This window comes from Cygnus atratus, chromosome 3, assembly GCF_013377495.2.
Source record: "Cygnus atratus isolate AKBS03 ecotype Queensland, Australia chromosome 3, CAtr_DNAZoo_HiC_assembly, whole genome shotgun sequence".
NCBI lineage: Eukaryota > Metazoa > Chordata > Aves > Anseriformes > Anatidae > Cygnus > Cygnus atratus.
In genome coordinates this window covers 48,900,204-48,926,483 of record NC_066364.1, presented here as the reverse complement: position 1 = coordinate 48,926,483, position 26,280 = coordinate 48,900,204, and the positions used below count along the sequence as shown (strand labels likewise).

Below are 26,280 nucleotides of genomic sequence, written 5' to 3'. Positions count from 1 at the left end.
CATCTTTCAGACAAACTGGCAGAATGACATGAAGAAAGGTAGAGAGAAGGAGCAAAAAGATGTTTCTGGAAATAGCAAAAACTCGGTTAGCATGTTGTATACTTCCCCCAGTCTGTTGAAGTTCTTTGAACCAAACACTTCAAAGATGGGAAATTTTAAACCATAGCTTGCCAAACACCACTCTCAGGGCACGTAGAAATGGCTATTCACTCCACATCCTAAATTCACAACATTTGGTAATTCTCTTCTGTCCCAGTGCAACCAAAGGGTTTCTGTCCCAGTCAGGACTTCGTTCTTGCTGCTTCCACTGAGGATCTCAAGATACTCCCTTCTAATTTTCAGCTAAATTTATTAATCATTCATCTATACGTATTCCTTTAGCCAAATACTTCTCCTCTCTTTAGTATCTATTCTACTGGAATGTTTTTAGTAACATAAGTAACTGGATCCCTTTTCAGCACTCACTTCAATAGACTAAAGAAATATTCCTGACACTTTGCTCATCCTAAGAAAGGTATCTCTAGCATCTGTTACCTCTTTGGACCTTCACTGTACCTCTTCCATGATGAATTCTTATTTTTTGTGTGCATTTTCTGTTCACCCACACTCAATACACCATACAAGGTCTCATTATATAGATACACTAGTACTTCTCATTACTGACCATACCACAAAAGAACAAATCTGCCTTTTTCTCAGTTACACTTTAGGAGCTCAACCTTCCATCTTTTCTTCAGATAAAATATCCAGATCCTCCTCTATACCTTCTGAATTAAACTCTCACCAAACTTCTATTGGTGTGTAATCTGTCCTAAGGTGCATTAAGTTTCATAGTATACTATTCCATTTCAAATTATTTCTTTTATGTACTCCTGAGGGTTATCATCATTTCATGCCACTCGTACTCTGATTATCCTAATTATGGGCAATATTTCAGAGCTCACCCCCATTTGGGGTCAAGATCATTACTGTAAATACTACAATATATTGGTCCTAAATCCATTACTTGAAAAAAAAATCATCCCGTGAGATGATTCCTTATTCATTTTACAATGAATAAATCGTATTCTCTGCTAACCTCCCTTCCATGTGTGAAGCCAAAGACCTTCTTTGTAGCATTGCACCTCAGTAGAGCATTTGGTTTAAATCCATAAGACCATCTAATTTTTAGATGAAGATATGCAAAACAATCAGACTAATCTGGCAGCATCTTTATAAGTCTAGACTGCACTTTATGTCACTTATCTCAATTTTCAACTACTTTCCTCCAGAAAATTATGCACAGGACTTCAGAATGGATTAAGTATTTCATTTGATGTTCCAGTCACAGCATCACCCTGAACTTGAACAGCTTGTTGAAAATACTTACAGAAATACCACAGTTTTGCATGCCTGTCTTCAAGTTTCCAGGACGGAGATATTACCCTCCAGCCAGAGCATACATCAAATACATCAGAATACATCAAATTTTATTTCTAGCCCAACATTGATTGTTCACCTTTTCATAAACTCATTTTATCTTTTCCCCTTCACTCACTATGGTCATTCTTAAAAACAGGATAAATGCTCATTTCATTGTAGGGCCATAACAACCTAGCTAGCTTGTTTCCTCTCTCTCTATGCAGGTCCACTTCTCATTCTGTTCTTTTCTTATTCACATGCCTGAAGAAACTTTTGCAGCTGCTCTGTCATCCTTTGCAGTGATCAGCTGAGCACGACTTTTGGCAGTGCTCTCTTTAGAGATCAAGATGTCAGGGAGCAAACACACAATTTTTTGGCCAGTAACTCCTTGGTTTCCACTTAAAACTTTCTGTGAAACGCCAGGCCCATTACACACCTCTCCACCTTCACAGACTGTGGATTATATTCCAACAAATTTTAGCTCTTCAGACTAAAGGACACTAAAAAATACATTCGGGTCTATAAAGTCTTTAACATATTTGCCTGAGTACTTATGTAGTTTTGAAAAGAAAAAACAGTAATAGAAAATACTTATTTTTCTTCACCCATCCGCAACATTTAAGTGCATTGATTTGTGGCCATTTATCCACAAATCCCTTATCACCCCATCCAGAAAAGTGGATTCACAGTAAAACTAAATCTGTACGAGTACCTCTCTCCTTTTGACCTAGTGACTACAAGATGACACTTGGGACAAAACAGGACAAAGGAAATAAACCATCTGCCACCAAACCAGCTCGGCAGGCCTTTGAAGGCACATCTTTCCCATGCGGTGCTGTGCTACCACATCTGAGCTGTATTGTTTTTCTTCCAGCTGAATAGCATATACCCTTCAAGACTTGTGGTGTTCTCATCACTGTTATTCCGCCAAGCACTGCTGTACTTATAAATGGTCTCATATCCCACACACCATTAAAAATAATTTTCTCTATTTTATTGCCCGTATACCTGGCACTACACCAAGACATTTAAGACAGAAACAACATTTTCCTGAGTTTCACAAAACTCCTGCCCTTGCCCCAGCTCCATCCTCTGCTCCGCAATGCCATCACCATTCCTGGAATACCATCGCAGAGGGAATGGGATAGAGCCCTACTGAGAGGCATCCTTTCTTGTTAGTGAAGTCACTCAAGTGACAAAATTTTACAGCAACTTCTAGCTAGAAAATTATGATAGCTAATTAGATGGTCCAGTAGATGGCTCATTACTTTTAAAAATTTTCAAATACTATCTATAACCACCTATATAAATAACCATCTATATAAACTAGTGCATTTCATAATTCTGTAAAAATTCTGTAGCTTTTTCTGTCAAATCATTTTTTTCATTAGAGTTTCTGCTGTTTGACCACAGACTAACCTCAGCATAAGCTAACCAAGTTCTTTCACCTTGTTTTGTTGTCTTTCAAATTATTTTGAAGAGAAATTAAATGCATAAAAAACCCACAGAGTTTTCCTGAGGGAAAGAGGCAGAAAAATCCACAAGTAATTATGCAAGTCACATTGCTTAATAAACTTGTGGAAGTCATTTGGATACTATGGAGACAAAGACTGTAGAAGAACCTGATTAGAATTAAATAATATTAATTAAGCCTCATAACATCCTGAAAATGGGTAAGTGATATGCTTTTACAGAGATGGCACAAGTTGATTTGCTCAATGGCAGACCACCTCAGGGGAATGAAAATTTCCAATGAATTGGCCTACCGTTTTCAGGTGGGTGTCACTTGGGGGATACACACAAGATCAATTTTCTGAAGAAGAAAAGAAAGTATCTTTTGTTTCTTCTTACTTATATTCCTGAAGTATCTTTACTGCCCTCTGGTGTGCATTTCAACAGTAAATATATGCATAAAATGAAAGGTTATTGGCATCAATCTGAATACAACTGTTTCAGTTCGATGACTTCTAAACAAGCCCTCAACTTCCCAGGATAAGCAGGAGATATAATTTGCATCTCCATGGTATTTATTGATCCAAGGCAGCCATTCAAAAAGTCTCAGCAACTACCCCAAATATAAATGTTAATAGAAAATATAGAATTTTGCTCTCCGTTGCTTCAATTGACGCTGTGAATTCAGTTCTCCTCACCTCTAGGAGTCTTTCCTGTTTGACTCCAGTAATGCTACTGCATTCTTATCTCAAAGAGAAAAAAAATAAAAAGAAAAGGAAAAAAAGCTTTCTGGACTATTTTTACTTTATCATGCATTTTGTCTCTTTACCTTTTAATACAAAGGCCTTTTACAGGAATAGGCAGTACAATCAGTGTAAACTCCACCAGCTTTCTCCCACTGCTCACAACCTAAGGCATCCTTTCCTTGCTTTCTCAAGGTTTCCATAACGGATCTCAGGATACAGTTTCGTATTACCTCATATCTGACAGGAAACAGGAGTGTGGGACCAGAATTTATAAACAAGCAAGTGTGTGGCCTTAGGGAAAACCAGAAGAGCAACCTGAATCAGGAGAAAGCTATTCAATTTTATGTCTGCGTGATGCTTCCGTCATACCAGTGACTAATTGTCACAGCCGGCAACTTCGTGATTATTAGATTTTATGCAAAGGAAGCTACGTGGGCCAGGGTTACCTCAGGGAGAAGTGGGAACTTTTGTCAGCGGCCCAACGTGACACCGAACCATCTGTAACAGCAAATTTTCCTCTAAGGTTCTCCGTGACCCAAACAAGGCTGAAGTCCAACCTGGGGCTTCCCAGGTTGGACCAGTATGACAGATATTGGCATACTGGACACAGTCCAACAGAGAGCTACCACGATGATCAGGGGGATGGCGCACACAATACATGGGGAGAGACCACGAGAGCTGGGTTTGTTTGGTGTTGCTAAAACTTTCTAATGAGAAGGTGCAGATAAGGCAGTGCCAAACTCTTCCAAGTGGTGAACAGTGGATGGGCAAGATGCAACAGACACATGTTGAAATATGAAGGATTCAAACTCAATAAAATGATTTATTTTGCTTTATTTTATTTTATTTTTAAACAATGAGGGTGGTCAAGCTCTAGAACACGGCTGTAGAGGCTGCAGCATCTCCACAGAATATCCCAAGCTGGAAGGGACCCATAAGGATCATCGAGTCCAACTCCTGGCACCACACAGGTCTACCCAAAAATTCAGACCATGTGACTAAGTGCACAGTCCAAACGCTTCTTGAATTCAGACAGGCTTGGTGCAGGAACTACTTGGTCATACTTGGTGATACTCATATCTCCATACTTGGTGATACTCATAACTCAGCTGGACACAGCCCTGAGCAACGTGCTCCACCTGCAGCTGCTTTGAGCAGGGGCTGGACTCGACGATCACCAGACCTCCCTCCCATCCTACGTGAGTCTGTGACTTTCTTTGAAAAGCATCATTGCACTTCGTAATGACCCCTGTAGCATTTTTCCTTTTGGAAAAGAACCAGAACTGGAATTTCAGAACTCAAAGCACTACGCTTGGCAGTAGTGCCGCGTACCTTTTTATTTTTTAAGTAAGTACATAGAACCACTCCATGTATGTCACCCACGAGAAGTGACTGAGAAGCTTTGGGATAACCATCGCTCAGCTGAGACATTTCACGTGTGGGTGCTGATCCCCAAACCACCGCCTCGCAGCAGACCAGAGGCACCTCGCCTCCCTGAGCGATGGGACTGGATATACGGACTGAGCACACGGATATACTTACCGAACACAGCGAAGCACGGGCAGGCCTGCCCCCGGGGGCAGCCCTCACAACTCCTTTGGGCTTAGGGAATAAAAGGCAGCCCCGGAGGCAGCCCAGCCCCGGCCCCCCCCCGCGCGGTGCCACCCCCTGGTGCGGGTGCCAGCCTCCCCGGAGGCCCCCGGCCCGGCCTGAACGCCGCCGCCGGGCCCACGCGTGGGCACTCGCTACTTACAGCCCTGGTCTCGTACAGCACCAGCTTCTGCACGCAGCTGATCAGCGGCGCGGCGGCGGCCGCCGGCATGGCTCACGCGTTGGGGGGGGGAGGGGGGGGGGAGGGGGTGGACGCGACACGGGCCCGCCTGTCGCGACACGGCCCCAGGGGCCCGGTACACGGCGGAAGGGCCGGCGCGGCGCCGCGCAGGCGCTCCCAGCGGCGGGACACACTGCGCATGCGCGCGGCGGGGGGTGAGGGGGGGGGCGGCCGCGGGGCGGTGTCACGCGTGGGGCGGTGCCGCGAGTGGGCACCCCCGCCCACCGCCCCCCCCGCCCCGCGGGGGCGTCGAGGGGGCGGGGCCACGCGGAGGGGGCGTGGTCAAGGAGGGGAGGGGAGGGGCTTTCGGGTTGCCGTGGTGACGGGGTACACACGGCCGCGGCGCGCGCGGCGACCGTTGCCGCCTGTAACGGCCCGGGGGCGAGCTGAGGTGCGGGCCCGGGCGCTGAGGGGGACGGGGGCGGAGGGCTGTGCCGGTGCTGTGCTTTTTAATGTTAAAATGTCGGCCTTAACGGTCTTTCTCTCTTTCTCTCGACGTGTCTCAGCTAATAACCTTTTCTGGCCTTTCGTTCTGAAGGAATTTGGTTTTTCTTTAACTGAAAAATGAATTTTCTGGGGGAGGTTGAGACTTAAGATGCCCTCTAAAGACAGCGAGTTCTCGTTTTGCCTTCTTCAAATCACTTTTTGTCACGCTCCTCGCATTTTCAGACTCCCTTTGTTTGAAAGGCACCCCCAAATTCTGCTCCAGTTTACTTTAATTAGAAATTTCCTTCTGTTTCACTTTGTGGCATAGCGCTGGATGTCCCGGGATTTACCAGAGGATTGTAGGACAAATTATGAGCCATGATTTAATTCTGCAAAACTTTATGCCTCTACCTGGCTGTGGACACAGTAAGTAGTTCGCTGGCAGTGGTGGGGCTCCTCTCTGTCTGAAGCTCACAAGAGGTCCTAGCAAGGCCCATTTCAGGGACCAGAGAGAAGTTCTAGCTGTGTGGTAATTGGGTAAGGAAGGAAAAGGCAACAAAACAAATAAAGGCTGTCTTAAGAAATACTAGGGACAGTTGGAGAGTCAGGAAGAAGAGAAGAAGTTGTTGTCGACATCAGTATAGTAACATCAGGGGTGGCTCCAATAATCCCTTATTTTTCAGAAGCACGTCCTCTCTTAGGGCTGGATGCGTTGTGTATGTTCACTAAATTCTTTTCCTTTTTACTACGTCTGTTGTTACAAAGCAGTTTGCCTTGTATCGCATTATTATTCTGTTCCCTTAAGAATGTGTCATTTTATACATATGTAAAATATATTTTATAACAAGCTGTTTTTTTTCTTTCAGTCTTAGATAAATTATGGCTTCACAAGGAGAAAAACAAGCTCCACCCTTTACAGACATCTTTGATGAAGATGAAGCTGAAAAATCCTTTCTGTTGTCCAAGCCCACTTGCTTAATTGTCCTTGGAAAGCCCGTAAGATGTCTGATAGAAGTTAATTCTTTTTCTTCAGATATACCTCTAGTAATGTTACTTTTCCTTTCAAAAGCATTAGTTTAGTAGCACTGAAAAAAAATAATCAGGCATTTACTTTATATTTTATCTTTTCCACTTTGCAAATCCTGCAGAGTGATCATATTGATCATATTGACCAAGGCCACTTTGAGGCCTGAATGACAGGTTAAATGCACTTGAAAGTGTTATTAGTATAATTAAAAGTTGCATATTGGCAAATATGCAAAATACTAAAAGCTTGCATATTGGCAACCAGATTGTATTTATGTTATTTTAGTATTCTAATTTTAGTAAACTTGACAAGGACATAAATAGGCATAAAAGAACTTTCAGGTTAATGTACTGACTTACAGGCATGCAATGAGATATTAAATATTTAAATGAACTTTGCAATAGTTATGTTATATAATTGGGAATAATTGAAATCCTTCTAGGTATCCTGATAAGAAGAATTGTGCTATATTAGAATTATAATTCAACATCTCTCTTTTTCTCAAATAATTTGTGGTCTCCCTGACTTAGGAAAGATTGATACTTTGTAATTATAGACTTCTCAGATTTCTTCTTCCCAAGTACAGGAGACTCTATGGGTGGTTTTACATTAGCACCTTAGTGTGCTGAAGGGGGTTCTTTTTACGTGCCTTATGTCTGAACTGAACCTGGTATGCACCCAAACATACCACTGATGCACTGGAAGCTGCTTTCCTCTTAAACACTGCAGTTGTCCATGAAAGTGCCTTCAGAGCACCCCAATTCCAGTGTGAACACAGGGTCCTCTAGCAGCTTGCCCTCTGCATGTACGTGTGATTTCAGTAGGTAACACAACACAGTCTGAAATGACCATGCATAAATCTGCTTTGTGCTATCCAGGCAAAGTTAAGTGATGTGCACCTAGAGCTGGCAACCAACCCAAATTTCAGTGCTCATTGACCCACCAAATCACACTCCACGTCCCTTTGTCTGGGCCACACCACATACTAATGCACACCTACCCTGTGTGGTGTGGTATGGCAGGATGTATCGTTACATAACCGTGACAGATCATATCATGGGGAATGTCCGTACAGCCAAGATGCAACTACAACATTTGGTTTCTTCAAAGACTTATTTCAGCAAGCTGGAACACTCCCAGTCCCTAGTGTTTGCTCTGGATCCTTTCATACTCCTCAGCACCGGTTGCTGGGTAGTGCTTAACTGCAGATCTTTACACCTGACCAAAATGGGAAAGAAGCCAGGGTGTTGTTCTGCAAGTGGCTGAGATACAAGCATCACAGAGACAGAACATAAGGTGATAGCTGACAAGTGAGCCTTTGGTCAGCGTGAGACATGAAAGGATGCATTCAGCTCAGTAGACAGCGACAGTGGTCTGGCTTCTCAGGTTTTAAACAAAGCTCAAACTTCTAACTTTATATGGAAAAAGTAACTTTACATTTTTATAAACAAAAACAGCATGAAATGCCCATTGAAAGACAATGCAAAAAAAATTTAGGAAATAGATATTCTCTTCTAAAATCATTGCATTCAGTAAATGGTTGATACTAATACTTGACAGGTTTACAGATTTTAACAAAGGGTTGAAAATTAACTGTCCTGGCCAAGAGGACAGAGTATTAAACGTTCTATTTTTATGATAATACCTTTTATTTATATGGCTAATGTGTCCATCTGTCTTATTTAAGGTACTACTTTTCAGCTAAAAAAATAGTGCCATTAAAGCGAAAACAAATGCATATATTCTCATCACACCTGTTAGATGCAAGCTATGACTAGGCTGGAGTGTTTGCTGATACAGTGTTAACTGGGAGTGTAATTTATTTGTTGTTTTTTGTTTGTTTGTTTGTTTTAGTATTTTTCAATAACAAAATTTATCTAGGGCAAACAGACTGTCAAAAAAAAAAAAAAAAACGGTCTTCTTGAATGCCCTTGACAAAAGGGCATTCCACCTAAGGGTGGAAGATGGCGAATTTGCAAAATCCCATTCAGGTAGCCATACTCTTAGAGGATTCATTATTCTTGGTTATGTTGGTTCCTCAGGATTAATTTAAGTGACAAGATTAACATTTTGTCAGTATCTAGAACAGGTTTGTGGAGTAAGCAGCGCAATGTTTTCATTATTTTAGTCAAAGAGTATTGTCCCTATGTATCTTATTCAGAAATGACCATACAGGTTTTCATCATAATTTGCTCTGAGACTGAAGATAATTTCAGTCCTGAAGAATTTCTCATAGGAGTTTATGGGCAAATCATAGCTGAGTTTTAAACAGAATTACTCAGAAACTAAGCCAATACCCTTGCTTTGGAGATACTCAGCTGCAAAGGGCAGTGACAGTATATTAGCAATGCTGGGAAGTGTAAAATAAGGGATGGTATTAAAAAAAGAATGTTTGTGTTTGTGCAGTGCATAGTTCATGATGGCTGCTTTTAAATGTTTTATGTAAAAATATATGATTTATTGTGTAATATAGATTTTTTTCATTCTGACTGTTTTTCTTTTAAATGTGTTTTTTTCATTTTAAGGGTTCTGGAAAGAAAACATTAGCTAGAAAACTAGCACAAATATGGAAATGCATTTATATAGAAGGTAAACATACACTATATTTGGAACATTGCATTGGCTTTGTAATACCTTTTGTTTTAGAATATCCTCTCTTTTCCTGGTAATTCAAAACGATATGTTGCTGATTGCATCAAAGACAACTGATGAAGACCAAGGAATCATTTTGCCAGAAATGCAGTTGCTCAACAATGGCCTTTTACTTATAGAGAGGTTTAAAAACTGCCCTCCCCCCCCCCTTTTTTTTTCTCAAAAGCCTATATGTAATCAAATTACATTCCCAGTCATGTGAGGTAATTCATGCTACCCTTCTTATGTGGAGACAACTGATTGAAGTCCAGGGAGCACAGACATTTTCTGATACAGACCATGAGAAAATAGGAGGATCTTTCCTTTCTGTATTTTTGCAGCGTCTAACACAAGGGGGGATGTACTCCAGGAAACAGAAGCACAGCTTTTGAATTAGCATAAGGAATCACAGAAACAATAGCAGCTGGCACTTTCAAGTTTCTAAAACAAAAACATATTGGTAGGGGGTTTTATTCATTTTGAGGTACCTCAGCAAGAAAGTGGGTTTCCATGAAAAATAACTATCTGGCAGTTTTCTTTTATACCAATTTTGTCAGTCGTAACACATATATATGTGTATATATATATATATATATATATATATATATATATATTTAAGCTCTGGTAATGTTTTTGTATGTGTGATATTTTAATTCACAAATTGTAATTCATTCCCTTAAGTCTTATGAAAAAAATAATTTTTTTCCACCAGGTTTGTACTACCTGTTTGAAGGACAATACCTTATTTTAAGTAGAAGGACAAGAAGGCATATAATAACCTGAACTATGTAGAAATCTCTTGAATGCCTCTTTGAGGATACCAACTTATAAATCTAATTTTGTGGTATATATGTGTACAGTCATTGTGAATTAACTCTTTATCTATCCATTTTCATTACATTTTTTCTTTTTAATGTACCCACAGTGTTTCATATTGTTCTAATAAAAGCCCTCTAGTGGACAGTGTAGCACTTCACTTATCAAGTGAAGTATCTTTATTTTATTTTAAAGGCTTGGAATTATAATATGATAAAATTCAGTTTTATCAAGTGTCTTTTTTGACTTAAATAATTATAGAATTTTTAACTAATGTGATTGTCTAACAAAAAAATTACTACCTGGTCCAAAACATAGATCAGACCAAAATCAGAATTACCTAATTGGAATTTCACATTGTCCTGCTTGCATCTGTTGCCTCTTGTCCTCTCAGCACTTCTGTGAAGAGAGTGCTTTTGATTTTGTGCCTTCTCATTAAGTAGTCTTAGATAGCAATAAGAGCTGCTCTCAGCCTGTCTTCTCCAGACTGAACAAGACCAGTTTTTCAGGCCTCTCCTTCTAATCATCTTGATGCCCTCCACTGTCCTTGCTCCCATGTGTCATTATCTGTCCTGCACTGTGTTATTTATCTGGAAAACAATCCAAGTTTAAGAATTATTAAATATGAGAAGTGTTCACAAAGTCTTTGTAATGTGACAAATTACTCTCTATTCATTTATCCAGTGGATAGGTCTATACTCATAAATAAGCCAGGCAGAGGTATATGTACAATACTGTTTTTCAGTGGTCTGTGTTGTTTGTCAGTGCATTCCCTGGGCCAGTTTTGACTCCCTGCCAAGTAGTAGTCTACCAAGCAGCCATTCACAGTGTGGGGAATATTTGTGACAGTCATCATTACTAGTAACAGTAGTTTGAACACAGCCACTGTGTTTTGGGGAGAAAGATTTTAGCTGTATAGGCATGAGCTACTGGCTTCAGGAACATTGCCTGGCCTGGTTTATTTGGTAATATATATGTAGCCTTAAAGGTCGTTCTTGAAAATTTTTGTGAGCATCTGCTAATTTCAATAAGTGTGAAAGACTTCCAGGATCATTCTGCCATGATGTCACTGTCCAGAGAGACAGAGGAAAGACCTTTGAATTTGAGGGGTGTCAAATTGGGTAATTAATTAAATTATTTATTTAGACCATAGAAGGAGTAGGTTTTTAAGGGCATTATTAAAACAGATGTTTTTCTCTGTTCTGAACAGTTCTTTTTCTAAAACTTGCCTTTAAAATTTGGGAAGTGTTTGAGCGCAAATATTCTTCTCTGGATTACACAGCAGTAATGCTAATATGATATAAATCATTAGTTAAACTTACGAGGCTACTATCTTTGCTATATAGAGCTGAATTGTAGGGAAGATCATTTGCCCAGCCATTGCCAGAAAGCACCAAGTTCCGGATGGACAAAATATAATAAAGGCCCTAAATATAATGGCTGTCATTCAAAAATAGTATGCTATTTTTGCTGCTATGTAGTGTTTCATTACAGAATTATCTTGGAGCACATATACATACCTTCGTGTGTTTGTCTATATGTCTGCATGTACATGTCTGGATGTATTTTTTTATGAATTGTTTTAATTTTATTCTGTCTGATGTGCTTCTTCAGCTTTGGAAGTAATTGAAATGAATATTCGTGAAGAAACAGAATATGGGCTTAAGGTAAAAGTATAATGTGCTAGTAAGTTTTGTCACATTCTTGACAAATACATATTAAATAAGGCTACATTTTGCATTTTGTCTTAGTGTCAAGAATTGCTTTTTAAAGGTCAAAGTATTTCTGAAGAACTGGTTACAGAAATGATTCTGAAAAAGATTGAGTCACCAGAAGCTGCTCATTTTGGTAAGTGTGTTTAAATTTCCCAGAATAAGGTAACTACAATTTTGTCACAATTTTGTCACATTTTACATCTATTACTGCTTAAATATAGTTTATTTTATGTTAGACTGTAGCAACTTTTCTTGTGCTCCTAAGGTTGCAGAACATCTCTAAACTGAGAGTATATTTAGGAATTAATTTACCAATGTGGGAGATAAGAAAGCATCATGCCAATCCTATGTTGTGTTAATTTTGAAAAAATTAATTTGCCCCAAATTTTAAGTGTTGCAATGACTCTCATTTGGCAGTGTTATCTGGATGTAAAAGTTCTGGGATTTAAAATACAGAATTTTTGACTTGAATACTTCTGTAACAAAAAAAAAATACCACCAAAAATATTTTAAACATTTAAGGTACAGAAAAAGAAGAAAAACAGATTATTTAAAATGTGAAGTAGTAAGGTCTTGCTTGCCTGCTTGCTTTTTTATTTTTATTTTTTTACAACATCGTTTATTCCCTTTCCATTATGTCACTGCAAGTTAGATGAGAATAGTATTGCTAATGATAATAATGTTACTTTGGTCAGGACTTTTAATAAAGGCCTACAGAGACATCTGTGTCATCTAAGTTCCCCTCTCTGAGTCAGTCTGATGATGAATGTCATAGATGTGTGTTTCACAGAGGACCACAGAGATTCTAGAGACTGTAAACAAAAAAGTTGATAAAAGTTTGGTTGTTCTAGTCAAGCCATTTTTTGTATTACGAATCCCCCAAACGGACAAGGGATAGAATAACCTATGGCCTCGCTGTTTTTTCTACTAACTAGAACTCATCTCCAAACCCAATTTTTTGTTAAGTGTTTTCTGTTCATTAAATATTTTCTCTCTCTAATAATTTTTTGTTTAGCAACCGTTATTTTAATATAATCCTTGGAGATTTTAAGTAGGCTTTCAGCGGGAACTAATCTGTTAATTGGCTGTTATTTATTCATTAAATATTCATAAAGATAAACAGAGTTATATGAGAGGCTGAGGTTTTACTTTTAACTTCAGTTGTTAACATTGCAAAATGGAAGTTTCTAAACAGTACACACAGTAAGAGATTATTTCAATTATATTCTTCTGACTTAGAAAATAAACACCTACTATGTGGGGGACTGATGTGTCAGAGGTATTCAAAAGTGCTAAAACAAAAGATGGTATTTTAAAAGTTTAAGTCACTAAATGGAGTTTAATTCTTTGAGTTCTTAAGGAGGCCAGATATGAAGCTGCTAAGCTATTTCTCAGAATAAGCAGTCTCTCTTTTTAAAATAACATAGCCACTGAAGGACTGGAGAATAACAAGCACACTTGTATTTTAGGGTATTTTAGGTAAGAAATTACAGAATAGTAACTTCTGTGTAGCTGGTGTGCTTGCTAATTTTTTTCAATAGAACAAGAAAAGAATCAGAAGTTCATATCATGTTAGCATAAATAGTATTTGCAAAGAAAATTCTATGTCATTGTTACACGAGAAAACTGCTCAATTAGAATGATTTAAGCCATATCAAGACCAAGGCTGTTTATTGATTTATTAATGACAAGTAATTAACTGACAATCAGTGAACTGACAATCAGTGAATAGGTTCAGTATCAGGCACACAACAGATAAACCCCAGCACTAGGCACTTGCCAAATCTTAATAAACACCTACAATTTTCTAAACTCCTAAAACTAATTCCAAGGAGTACATTCAAACTTGTGTGGTTATGCATTTAAACCCTCTCTCAAAGATGGGTGGGAATTACAAGCATACATTCCCTCTTCTGAGAGCACGTGTTCACCTATTTAAACACACTTTCTCTTGGAAACATGTGTGTTCCAGCCTCGTGTGTGCCATTTCCTCCAAACTGCTTATCCACACACCAGTGAGAAAACTCCCCAGAAATTCCCATGCACACACTCAAGGCGTGGGTCACTACTTATTGAAGCCTGCGCTGTCAGTCCAGCAGCTGAAATGCAGGTTACTCACAGCACCCAGCAGGGAGGCTGCTCTGTCAGGCCTAGAAGAAGGGGAGAACGTGGCACATCAAACCCGGTTTGGCTGCTGTTCCCTTGTTATCATTCTAAGGTCTCTTACCACAAATTGTAATGCTTCTTTAGTGTTTCTTTTCAAGATGACTCTTTTTCTCAAAAGTCTCTTGATACTACCCTGGTTAATATTTGATCTGGTTGATGGTTGTCTTAGGTAAACTTCTTCATTGTTAGTTTCCTGACAGCATTTGACTGGGGGCAAAGACCCTCTCAGAGAGCAAACAGTTTGGAATAATCTGTGCAGATGTTGTACTCACATTCTTCTCACATCAGCTGTTGTTAACCAGCTATTTCTAAGCAGAGGCTGTGCAGGCTCCCCATATCTCACTGCATGCTAGAATTCTCTAAAGGTATCAACTTAGAAACTTAGATTTTCATTTCCCAGAGGAATGATTATGCTCTATATTTTCTCTTGCTAATGCTCTTCCATAAATTTTACGTCTGTGGATCGAAACTCCCCAAAGAGCTCAGTTCTGGTATCCGTTACAGAGGCTGCCGCTATGTTTTTGTGTTGCATAGACTTGAATTTAAATGTTATCACATAAAAGTCTAAGCATTTGGAGCATTTCACTAAGGGAATATTCTTATCATTAAGCTAAAAAATCAGCTCAATTCTTGTTTAGTTTTTCATTCTGGCCTCATGAATATTGATTTTCTTGCTATACAGCAGTTCTTCCTTCATTGTATATAGTTTTTGGTAGTTACAGTACTCTGAAGCTATGGTTTCCAATCTCTCTGGGGCTGAGCACACTAATACTAGGAGAAAGGTATTACCACTACTGTCATGTATAGTCCATGTCTTTGCTGAAAAAGACTCAGTATTGTAAATCCTTAGTGAATGGATGCTTGCCAAGTTATGTGCCTTGTTATGCATACTGTGTGCACAGTACCTCCTTTTGAGAAAATTTAACATCTAGGAGCACTGTGTATCCAGCAGAGGAGTTCAGCTTCCTTTATTGTCAATAATGGCCTTTAAAGACTGTAGGAAAAGCTTAGACTCCTATTTAAAATGCTTTGTGTCATAAAGTGGCTATTTTGTGCAATACCTTTCACAATGACTTTTAGTGGGGGAAAAAAAAAAGTTACTAAAAGCTAATTTCCTTTTAGTCAACTGTTATGCCTGAGTTAGGCACATGAAGCAGGTGGTCTGAGTATGATCCTTAATGTCTACATATTTCTTACATTTCTTAAATGAGTTAATAGATTTTGAGTCCTATATTAAGTTGAAAATAATACACTCTTATGTCTGTATTTCATCTAGCGTGGACATGGGTGCACGATTTTTGTAACAGTGTTATGTCATGTACATGGTTTAAAATTGTGCCACTAAACAGATGTGTTATTTAAAGGAGATGAGTATAACTGGTATATTTGTCATAATGTTCTAAAAGATATATTTAATAAAATGTGTTTGGCAGGTTACGTTCTCAGTGGATTACCTTCTCTCTCAGAGGAATATATGACTGTTTCACAGCAAATAGAGAAAATAAAACATCTAAAATTAAAACCAGATTTCTTGGTTAACATTAAGGTAATGTCATATCCAATAACTTGCTAGTCATTTGCATAATTATTAGTAGACTTACATACATACTGCATAAGTCAAAAGATAGTATTTTCCCCTATGCATTTGAGTATAGTATTTATTGAAGAGTAATATATTGTTCTCTTTTATATTGGAAATAATTACACTAATTTGTTGCATTATAAGCACTGATCATATAAAATAATGAGCGTTTCCTATAACTTCAGTAAGAGCTACAGTCTTTTCACCCCCATACTACAGTATGTACTGTTATGAACTAGGGATCATGCCCTTTCTCTTGCAATGTTTCATTTATTAACTAGATTCTTTCCTCTTTTTACTTTGAATGTGTAGAATGGGCTGCTGAGACAACATCTCATAGTGAGCCTCTGGTGTGGTGCTCCAAAGTCATTCAGATTGTTATTCTAGTTGTCATACAGAATCACATCCCTGACGTGGGCAGGGATGCCACTCACCAGACCAGGTTGCCCAGGGCCCATCCAACCTGGCCTTGAACACCTGCAGGGATGGGGCATCCACAGCTTCTCTGGGCAACCTGTGCCAGTGCCTCACCACCCTCTGAGTCAGGAATTTCCTCCTAACATCTAATTGAAATCCTCCCCTCTTTTAGCTTAAAAGTGTTCACCCTTGTCCTATCACTATCTGCCTGTGTAAAAAAGGCATTCTCTATCTTTTTTATAAGCCCCCTTTTAATTACTGAAAGGCCACAGTGATATCTCCCTGGAGCCTTCTCTTCTCCAGGCCGAACATCCCCAGCTCTCTCAGTCTTTCTTCATAGGAGAGGTCCCCCAGCCCTCTGATCATCTGGGATTGTTTAGCGTGGAGAAAAAGTCTCAAGGGAGGCCTTGTCACACTCTACTATTACCTTAAAGGAGGCTATAGCAAGGTGGGGATTCATCTCTCCTCCCAAGCGCCAAGTGATAAGAGTAAATGGCCTTACATTGCACCAGGGGAGATGTAGTTTGGATACTAAGAGAAGTTTCTTCTCTGAAACTGTTTTTAAGGATTGGAACAGGCTGCTGAGGGAAGTAGTTGACTCACTATCTCTGGAGGTCTTCGAAAAATGAGTAAATCTAAGTTTAGTGACATGGTTTAATGATGGATTTGACAGTCCTAGATTAAAGGTAGGACTAGATTATTTTAGAGGTCTTTTCCAATCTAAATGATTATATGATTCTGTGATCATCTTCGCCCTCCTCTGGACCCACTCTAACAGGTCCACATCCTTCTTGTGCTGGGGGCCCCAAACCTGGATGCAGTGCTGCAAGAGCCTCATGAGGGCAGAGCAGAGGGGACAATCACTTTCCTTGACCTGCTGGCCACTCCTCTGCTGATGCAGTTGGCCTTCTGGGCTGCAAGTGCATACTGCTGGCTCATGTGAAACTTTTAATCCAGCAGAACCCCCAAGTTTTTCTCCACAAGGCCACTCTCAATGAGTTCCTCTCCCAGTCTGTATTCATGTCTGGGATTGCCCTGACCCAGGCACAGGGCCTTGCACTTGGATTTGTTGAATCTCATTAGGTTCATGTGGGCCTACTTCTCAAGCTTGTCCAGGTCCCTTTGGACGGCATCCCTTCTTTCCATTGTATTGACTGCACCTCTCAGCTTAGTGTCGTCTGTAAACTTGCTGAGGGTGCACTCAATCCTATCGTCTGTGTCATTGATTAAGATATTAAACAGCACTGGTCCAAGGACGGACCACTGAGGAACACCACTTGTTACTGGCCTCCATCTGAACTTACAGATGTTGACCTCAACTCTCTGACTGTGGCAGTCCAGCCAGTTCCTTACCACTAAATAGTCTACGCTTCAAAGCCCTGTCTCTCCAATTTAAAGATCAGGATGTCATGTGGGACTGTGTCAAATGCGTTACAGAAGTCCAGACAAGTGACGTTGGTCAGTCTTCCATTGTCAACTGATCCAGTGATTCCATCATGGAAGGCCACCAGATTGATCAGGCACTGACCTTTGTGGTTTGTCAGATGCTAAGTTTTCATGCTTGGACCAAGTCTGTCACTTTGCCAGATTTAAGTCAATGTCTTAATGACAAGGTTCCTTACATTCTGTACTTTTCAGACTTAATCTGTTTGGCCATGCATAATTAAAATGCATGAATGCCTATTTCAAACATTTTTTTCCTCATTTCCTCATTTTTCTCTTGGAAAAATCTTAAAATATTAAAGAAACAAATATTTGTGCTGCTTTCAAGGCTGTTTTCATTTTTTCAGCTACAGAAAGTCAACCTTTTTTTTTAATACCAGGCAGTGAGAAATCCCAGCTCTTGAGAATACATGTTGTATAGTTTCATATGGAGCAGTACATATAGGAGAGTGATAGTAGCTACACTAGAAAGAAAACAGAATTCTTTACTTCATGTAAATACATCATCTTCTTGGAAAAAGACTGAGATGGAACGCTCATTAAAAATCCTTTCCCCGAATTCAAATAAATAATTTTGCTTTTGATTTCAGTGGGTTTGAGCAGTTTTCATGGATATGTCAGAATTGTATCTATTTTCATTATAAAAGAAAGAAACAGGGGACATACTAGATATCTCTGGGAATAACGAAATACTGTTATTACAGGCCAATTTAGAGAAATTTTGCTCTCGAAGAAAAATGACAGAAGACCTTTGAAAAAAAGAGCTATATCTGACCAAATTTCTTCTTCCCTATTTCAAAGTGTGCTATGTCATATAGTAGTCAATGTCAGCTGTATGACTCGCTGTTACAGCAGAAATGTAGAAATATCCTGAAGTATTGTTATATTTCAAGGGATACCTCAGGTAATGAGCATAGTATGCCTGTTACTAGCAATGTGATCTCAAAAGCTCTATTTCCCTCTGTAGAAATCAATTTTCCCTTTCTGACATTCTTTGAATTTATTAACTACAATATTTTCTTGTTATCTCCGGTTTTTCATATATGTTTGAAAGTTTTAGCAATTCAGAAGGGAAGAATATTTCTTGTTTGTTGCACACGACTCCCAGTTCCATAGTAGAATTTTAAGGCATCCATGTTAAGACCACCTCCAGATTTACCTGTGTTTATTGTTAAACTAACATTGTCTGCAGGGGGGTTTATAGAAAGACCTGTGCTTCTTCTCTCAGAGCTCCAAACTGCTGAAAACCTTTAACCTCTGGACAATGGCACTATGCTTTTGGGTACTAGTGAAGATCTGGGAGGTCAGAGGCACCTATTAAAATTGATTTATCTTGCTCAGGTCCAAACCCCTTCAGCATTAACTGCGAGAGCAATCACAAGGCTGTATGCAAAAGACTTTTATCCATAAACTACACCTGAAAAAAAACCTGACATGGCAAAATGTGCTCAAGTTGTGGCTGCACTCCTGATATGAAATGTAAAATGCTGAAGGGGAAAAACTGTGCAAGTGATTAAGTCTTTATAATAACTTATTTTTGCACCAAGTAACTTTTCCTTTTTTTTTTTTTTTTAATTTATTTACTTAGAAAGTTATTGAGGAAACAGTTTATGAATCCAAGTATTTGCCAAACAGTTTCCCCCTTTCCCCCCCCCCCCCAGTATTCTGCAGTTTCAGGAAAAATAATATTGTTATAGCAGTACACTAAACACATTTCTTTTTAATTATTCCTTGCTAGTGTTCAGACTATGACTTATGCCAGAGAATATCAGGACAAAGGCAACACCCTGATTCAGGGCAGGTATATCAGAGGAACCAATGGGATCCTAAAGTTAATGAAAAGCAAAAGAAAAATAGTGAACAGCATGGAGAGGAGAATGAAGAAGTTGAAGAGCAGGAAGAAGAAGAGGTAAATACTGCTAATTCCTAAACAGTACAAAGTATTAGAATGTACTCTAGACAAAGCAGAACAAGTTCGAAAATATCCCATACTACATTATGGATTAATTTTTCTGAGCTCTAATCTTAATTCCATTTCTGTTCTGCTTTAAGAGATGTGGGAAAATATTTAAATGGTAGATTGAAATGTCAGCAAATGGTGATTATTGTATAGCTCTGCATTAATCCTCTAACTTGGAAGTCACTGAAATCTTTTTTGCCATAAGTTAAAAGGGTGTACCAGGAGAATGGTGACTTTATATTGCCTTGAATCTTGGTTTGGGCAAATACAAGTTCTTAATTTTTGTTTATTGTAACATGTTCTATGTGTTGGATATACGCAAGGTAGAGTCTAACACGATTTTTGGTGTTGACTACTACAAATAGATTTTGTGTTATTTCATGAAGTTACTAGTTTTGAATTCAGGTTGGGTTGCTCTGGTTTATAATTCTGGCCAGACACAATGCAAGTTCCAGTCACATTACTTTCAATTTCCAGGAACTACATTTCATCAGAAGTAGGATCATTGTCAACAATCACTGGGCACTCATTGCAATGTTCCTGAAAACTACTTTATTTACTTCTGAGTGCAGACAAAATTTAGTTTAGTACATTATTTTATTTCTGTATCCTGAAATATTTAACTTTTGATTCCTCAGGCTGCAGAAGATTCACTTAAGATGTCAGAAATTCTGCATCAATTAGTGCAAAGGCCTGAAGATTTTCCTGAAAATGCAGAGGAACGAGTTGGCATGTATAAGGATATAATGCTTCGTTCTTTGGAAGTAAGAAAAAGCAAAATAATATGATAATGCTTAAAAAAAGATTGTTTAAAGTATCTTACGCTATTTTCAGGGTGTCCTGGTTCTGGCTGAGATAATTAATTTTCTTTATATTGGCTGGTAAGTTGCTGTGTTTTTGTATTTAGGAGAAAAAACTCAGCTGCCTGCTGGGTTAAATCACAGCAGAAGGATTTTTTGAGTTTGAGACTTATTTCATGGAGGTGGGCACAAGGCATGCTAAAACATAACCCCAAGTTCTGTAATTCATACTGAAATCAGTGATACAAAATTGTCATCTGTGTGTGTTGTTTCTACTCTAGAATCTAGAGGGTTTTTAAGTCATCAGTATAATGAATTTTGTTTTTTCTGAGGTCCACAATAGTCCAGCCTTTAATATTTACAGGAACAGAATGAGCTTCAATGTCATTACATGGTTAGCTACATTCAGTTGATGAGCATGTCTTTGTTCTTAAACAGGACTTGATGGCTGAACAGGATTCTCGATATCTCATTGAACTGGATGGAAATCAGCAGCCAGACGAACTCTTTGCAGTAAGTAAGCTATACACCAACTTAATTAACTTCCACTAGAAAAGAATTTATCAGTTCTTTGGATTGCTTTCTTTCTTAAGGTGTTAACAAAATTTTCAGTCCTGTATAAAGCTCACTTAATTATTAATAGAAAACATCACCTTTGAAATGCTTGCTTTTGTTGTTCTAAAACAACTATATAATTCACTGAACTGCACCCAGGCTTACATGTGTGATACAGGAAAATGTTTCCAGGTAGGTTACAAACTCATTTGCATTGTATCCATCCAGTTTTAGTGCTTTATAGCTTGTATTAGTGTCAAGTATAATTATTAGCATGTGAAAATAAAACATTTTTGAAATGATATATTTACGGAATTGGCTTAATGTGCTTGTGTCTAAGATGACAGAATTCTTATTATCTTTGTTACTGTTTTACAGTGTAATAGAAGACACTTCATTCTTTTCCATTTGACAGTTCTTTTGACTTTTTGTATCTAGATTTTTGGCTTATAACACAGCAACTCATTCTCCCTATTAAAAGTTAAAATGATAAAATTTGAAGATAAATAATCTTATCCACTGCCTCAACAATAAGAGTTGCTTCAAATCAGAACCTAAAGTATGGGGTTGAAAATGAAATGAGAGATTGTCTTTGAGAATGCAGGATGTGAGCTATTCCTGCACTTTCCCTTCTGTTGTTTGAAACAAATTAAATTGAGTATAATTCTGTAAGTGTTAAATTTAAGCTTGACTTTACTATCAATTGTAGTTCTATGATCTCTTCGTGAACATCACAGGAGATTTATACTAAACGCAATAAAGTTGTATAATGATTTCCAACTATTTAACCTACGAGTAAGGCAAAGAGAATTATGGAACTAGTCCAAGCGTGACAAAATTAGTTTATTCATTTCAAGAACTCTTGCATTGAAGCAAGATCACATTCAGGAAATACTTAATTAAATTCATTATCATCTGATTCTCATTGGCAGGCAGGAATGAGTATTTTTTTAAATAAATTACCCAAAGTTGTATTACTTTCAAGTGTGCATAATATTCTGATCTCCTAAAGAGATTTTCCTCCTATTCCAGTCCTCTTGGCACAGAATGGAGCTCATCTGAATACTTGTACTGCTTTGTCAGAAGTAATCCTTCCAGTGTATTCCTTTAGAAGGCCTTGGATTCACAGCATACTGAGGAGATACAAAGGCTGTGATTCAGCATTTTACACTGCCTGTATATACCAAATTGCTTGTTAGAGCTCCACTGAATAACTAGCATGGCTTCAAGTTAGAAACTGGACCTCATTTTATATACATTCCTATTATTTATGTAATGTTGCCATTATATAGGCCATAAGTTACAATTTAGATACTACTTTGGGGGTCCTTTCAGATCACGAAAGCAATTTTGATTGGTACTAAGATATTTTCTTTTCAGTCGGTTGTAGTTCGACTTCAATCTATGGGTGTTCCAAATGGAGCTCCTGTAACTAGACTTCAAAGTCAGCAAGAAGAAATGCTGGAAGGACTGGAAAATGTAAGTGTGTTCTAAAATGTTATTGACTGTAATAATTATACAAATATTTATTTTCTACTATGAGCTTGTACTATAACATCTTTGGATGGGGTTTTGAGCAACCTCATCTAGTGAGTGGTGTCCCTGCCCATGGCAGCAGGGTTGGAATTAGATGATCTTTAAGGTCCCTTCCAACCCAAACCATTCTATGATTCTGTGATTCTATGATCTTTGTTTCACTGCAACCAGTTTGTTCTATGACACAATAAAGGCATTTTTTTGAACCTCAATTTTCAAAAAATGTGAATTCAAGATAAATGTGAATTCAAGATAACTCTGGGACTGAAATCCACCTAAAATTGTATGACAAAAAAATCTGTGATTGAAAAAAAAAAAAAAAAAAGGTGATTTTGAACAAAATATTTCTTTTAGCAATGGATGAAGAATGAATTCCTTTGAAGAAATTTTAGCCAAAGGATAACAATCTCAGCAGCTGACTCTTAGTTCAATCTTTACTCTTTTCCTGAAAGAAAAACATAGCATGCTAATACAAATTTAGCAACATAGTTGCTACATAGCTGAATTCACATACCTTGTGTTTCCTGTAGTTATTTAGAAACATGACAAGTTACTGTTGAATTTTGCTGAATCATGACAATTATAATTTGTGGCCATTCCAAATGAAACTGAAAACCAAAAATCTTTGCATATATGCATTCACTTGGCAGTGTCAACTTTCTTACTTTTTCAACAAAACTTTGAATATGTGAATATTGTGAATATATGAGTACTGTAACTGGGGGGGACCCAGCTATACAATTTCAGAGCGAAAAAAAATCCATTTGTTTGTTCTCTCAGTTCCTGACAAAATTCACAAGTGAAGGGCTTTCTGTGTCACAGGAGATCTATATTATTTATTTAGTCTGTATGTTTGTGTTACTGTGTGTGTAAGCTTTTAGCATGTGCAGTGTTTGGGTCAAGAAATTCTGCAGCTTAACTGGACATTATATATAGAATTGCTTCCCTTTGTGTTAAACCTGCCACCATTTAGTCCTCTAGCTGCTGACATGGAAAAGTCAGTTAATAGTTTTGTTCTTTTTATATGCCTCCTACTAGCTCATGATTTCAGACTTTTGTACTGTTTTTATGTAGCTGTCTCTTTCCTGAACTGAAGAGTTTCTATCTACTTAATCTCATTTTTTGTTACATGAAAACCATTTTGTGTCATTGATCCATCACATCACATTTTTCTGAAACTTATTCTACAGCATACTTTCTGAGATTAGGGTAGCAGAATGCACACAGCAGTAAAAAAGAGGGCAGAATTTATATGATTAGAAAATGTATCTAAATATTTTACTCTCTTCGCTAAACATTTCTGATATTCAGTTCATTTTTCTGACTGCTGTTGGGCATTGCTCAAATGTTTTCAACTCCAAGATCTGTTCCTGAGTAGTAAGAGTCAATGACATTTCATCATTTTTATGTAAAATTGCTATTTTAATGCCAAGCTTCCTAGATCCTGAAGCTTGTTCTGCAGTTCTTCATAGTTAGCACTTGTCTGTACTATTTTGTGTAGTTTAGAGTCACCATAAACTTTCATCCGGTGTTCACGTTCTGTAAAGATCTATTAAACTTATTCCCATCACATGACATTTCTGCATGCGTGAAAGGAATATTTTAGCCTTGCTATTCCCCCTCCCAGATCTTGGTCCTTTGTTCATCCCTTTTAGAAGAAATCTTGGTCACTTTCTGTCTTTTTCATTAACTGGCTAATTTGTACCTATTTACTTTTCTTAACTTATGAAAATAATTAGTGAAGCCTACAAGAACTATTTTAAGTACTCTTTTTATTAAATAAAATTGAAAACGTAAATAGTTTCTTCTTAAATTGTACTACAATACTGAAATATATATGTATTTTTAAATATTTTCAAATTCATGATCTGATTTTCTTTTTAGGTTTGCTTGTTTTCCAACAAAATATTTCAGAAGGCTAATTTACATAGGACAAGGTGTATGTAGCTTCATACAAAAATTACATGTGTCATTACTGCTGTTTTAATAAACAGGATGAACTTTTCCGCGTTCTGTCATCATTCAAACAAATAGCACCCAGATACCGATGGCGTAGAAGCAGATGGGGGCAAGCATGCCCTGTGGCTTTAAAGGAGGGTGATATTGTAATGGGAGACCCAGAATTGGCTGTCAGGTTAGTGGATTTTGGCACTTCTTATTTTTATTTCTGATTTATAAGACAACTGTCTAAATTATTAGCTTCTCTTCTGTTTTAAGTTTTCTAGGTAAAATGTATGTACTGTCATCCCCTGAGGCACTGAAAAAATTTATGTTGAATCCACGGCCTTACCTGTTACCACCAATGCCAATTCCTCCTTGTAAAGTACTAGTATTTGGCCCTCCATTTTCCGGAAGAACAACTATTTGCAATCTAATTGCAAACAAATATAAAGGAAAGGTAGGTTCATAAATATCTTATATAACACGAGTATCAGCTGAGGCATGGAAGTCAATTAAACACATTCTTATTTCTGTTGTATCATTAACATACATACTGCAAACGTTAACAAATGTTCTGCAAACATACATACTATGCAAAAATAGTAATTAAGTGACATTCATTTACATAAAAGTAGCTAACTTCCAAAAAATGTTCTTTTATTACTCCTCTATGTGAGACAAATATTTGTGTCAGTTATTTGTCTTAGCATAAAGACATTTTGAATATCTGATGTACCTAAGCTAATTAAATGTAATCACAAATTAGAAAGTATTTTCAACACACACACACAGAACTCACTGAATTATATGTAATTTTTTCCTGAAATTTGCAGAACTTTTCCAAATTTATTTCACTGTGTAGCTGTTAGATCTGATGCTATATGTCTATTCTGCACTATTTTTTTATTTTTTCACATACTTTCATTAGGTTCTTGATATGACGGAACTCATTCAACTCCACATAGAAGAATCAAGAGAGCAAAACATTGAGCAAGTGCGAAGGGATACAGTAGAAAAGGCTATAACAGCAGTGAAAAATAGGTTGGAATTAGAAAAACAGTTGAAAGAGCCAGGTGATTAAGATATTCTGTGGTCTTTGAAGTTATCGTTGCTTTAGGTTATCTAATGGAAACAATTGTTGTCACTAGGAAATGCTCTAAATTACTCATAAAATATTACAGAAGTTGTTGTGTCTACTGTGTATGTAATATAAATCAAAAAAAACATGAAGTGAAGGTTAACTAAGTAGAGCTCAATATTTTGGTATTATATATAGATATTTGGAAGTTGAGAATCATGTTGCAAGAAAGTTTTCTGAGCTTCTTTTGAAAGAAGAAACTGATTCTGACTGGTTGGAATCTTTCCAACTGGTTCATACTGGTTGGAATCTTTCCCACTGAGTGTCTTTCTGAAAAGTTAAGTCTTTGCAAAACCGAATTTTTCTTCAAGAAAGCAGCTAGTCTGCTACACTTGTGTAAATTCACAAACTACAGATTTTCCACCTTGGGGCAGCCTTCCAAATATGCTGTCTTAGATTGCACATTCACAAGATTCTCTATATCTGGTCAGATCTAGACTTCTTAAGCTGCCTAGGTTTCTGCAGCTTGATGAATTCTGGAAATATTTTGAATTAAAATAACGTGTTCTTTTAATATCTTTAAACAAAAAGTCCTCGTCTGTTAATGCACTCAGATGACATCTAGCTCAAACAGAACCACACTGTTCTGCTTTGGGGACCAGGTGTAGGGGTATGAACCCTGTTGAAATGAAGAAGTGTTCAGAACATATGTATTTTTTACTCTTTTCTGGGTTTTGTCATAATTCCGATCTCTTTT

General features: G+C 37.9%; 2 protein-coding genes across 4 annotated transcripts in view; one reads left to right on the top strand and one right to left on the bottom strand.

Annotated features, from left to right (window-relative positions):
• Positions 1-5,580, bottom strand: part of FIG4 (FIG4 phosphoinositide 5-phosphatase) — a 92,030-nt gene extending 86,450 nt beyond the window's left edge. The window contains exon 1 of one of the 3 annotated variants that reach the window (XM_035564834.2): positions 5,353-5,580. In XM_035564834.2, the coding sequence (XP_035420727.1) occupies positions 5,353-5,421 (69 nt within the window). In that variant the 5' untranslated portion in view covers positions 5,422-5,580. The remainder of the gene's footprint in view (positions 1-5,352) is intronic. The other 2 variants (XM_035564835.1, XM_050709848.1) reach the window with 2 other exon arrangements.
• A 149-nt stretch (positions 5,581-5,729) lies between these two features.
• Positions 5,730-24,914, top strand: AK9 (adenylate kinase 9). Its single transcript, XM_035564826.2, has 12 exons — positions 5,730-5,821; positions 6,723-6,852; positions 9,409-9,472; positions 11,945-11,997; positions 12,082-12,178; positions 15,645-15,757; positions 19,392-19,562; positions 20,252-20,377; positions 20,852-20,926; positions 22,349-22,447; positions 24,499-24,638; positions 24,722-24,914. The coding sequence occupies exons 2-12, from the start codon at positions 6,736-6,738 to the stop codon at positions 24,912-24,914; spliced, it is 1,248 nt and encodes a 415-aa protein (XP_035420719.1). The 5' UTR covers positions 5,730-5,821; positions 6,723-6,735.
• The last annotated feature ends 1,366 nt before the right edge of the window (positions 24,915-26,280 follow it).

What these genes read in the sequence shown, in the direction of transcription:
- AK9 (XM_035564826.2), top strand. Translation starts at nt 6,736, where the DNA reads ATGGCTTCACAAGGAGAAAAACAAGCTCCACCCTTTACAGACATCTTT. An exon ending in TAATTGTCCTTGGAAAGCCC is followed by an intron (nt 6,853 to 9,408) that starts GTAAGATGTCTG and finishes TTTCATTTTAAG; the next exon opens with GGTTCTGGAAAGAAAACATT. An exon ending in ATTTCTTGGTTAACATTAAG is followed by an intron (nt 15,758 to 19,391) that starts GTAATGTCATAT and finishes ATTCCTTGCTAG; the next exon opens with TGTTCAGACTATGACTTATG.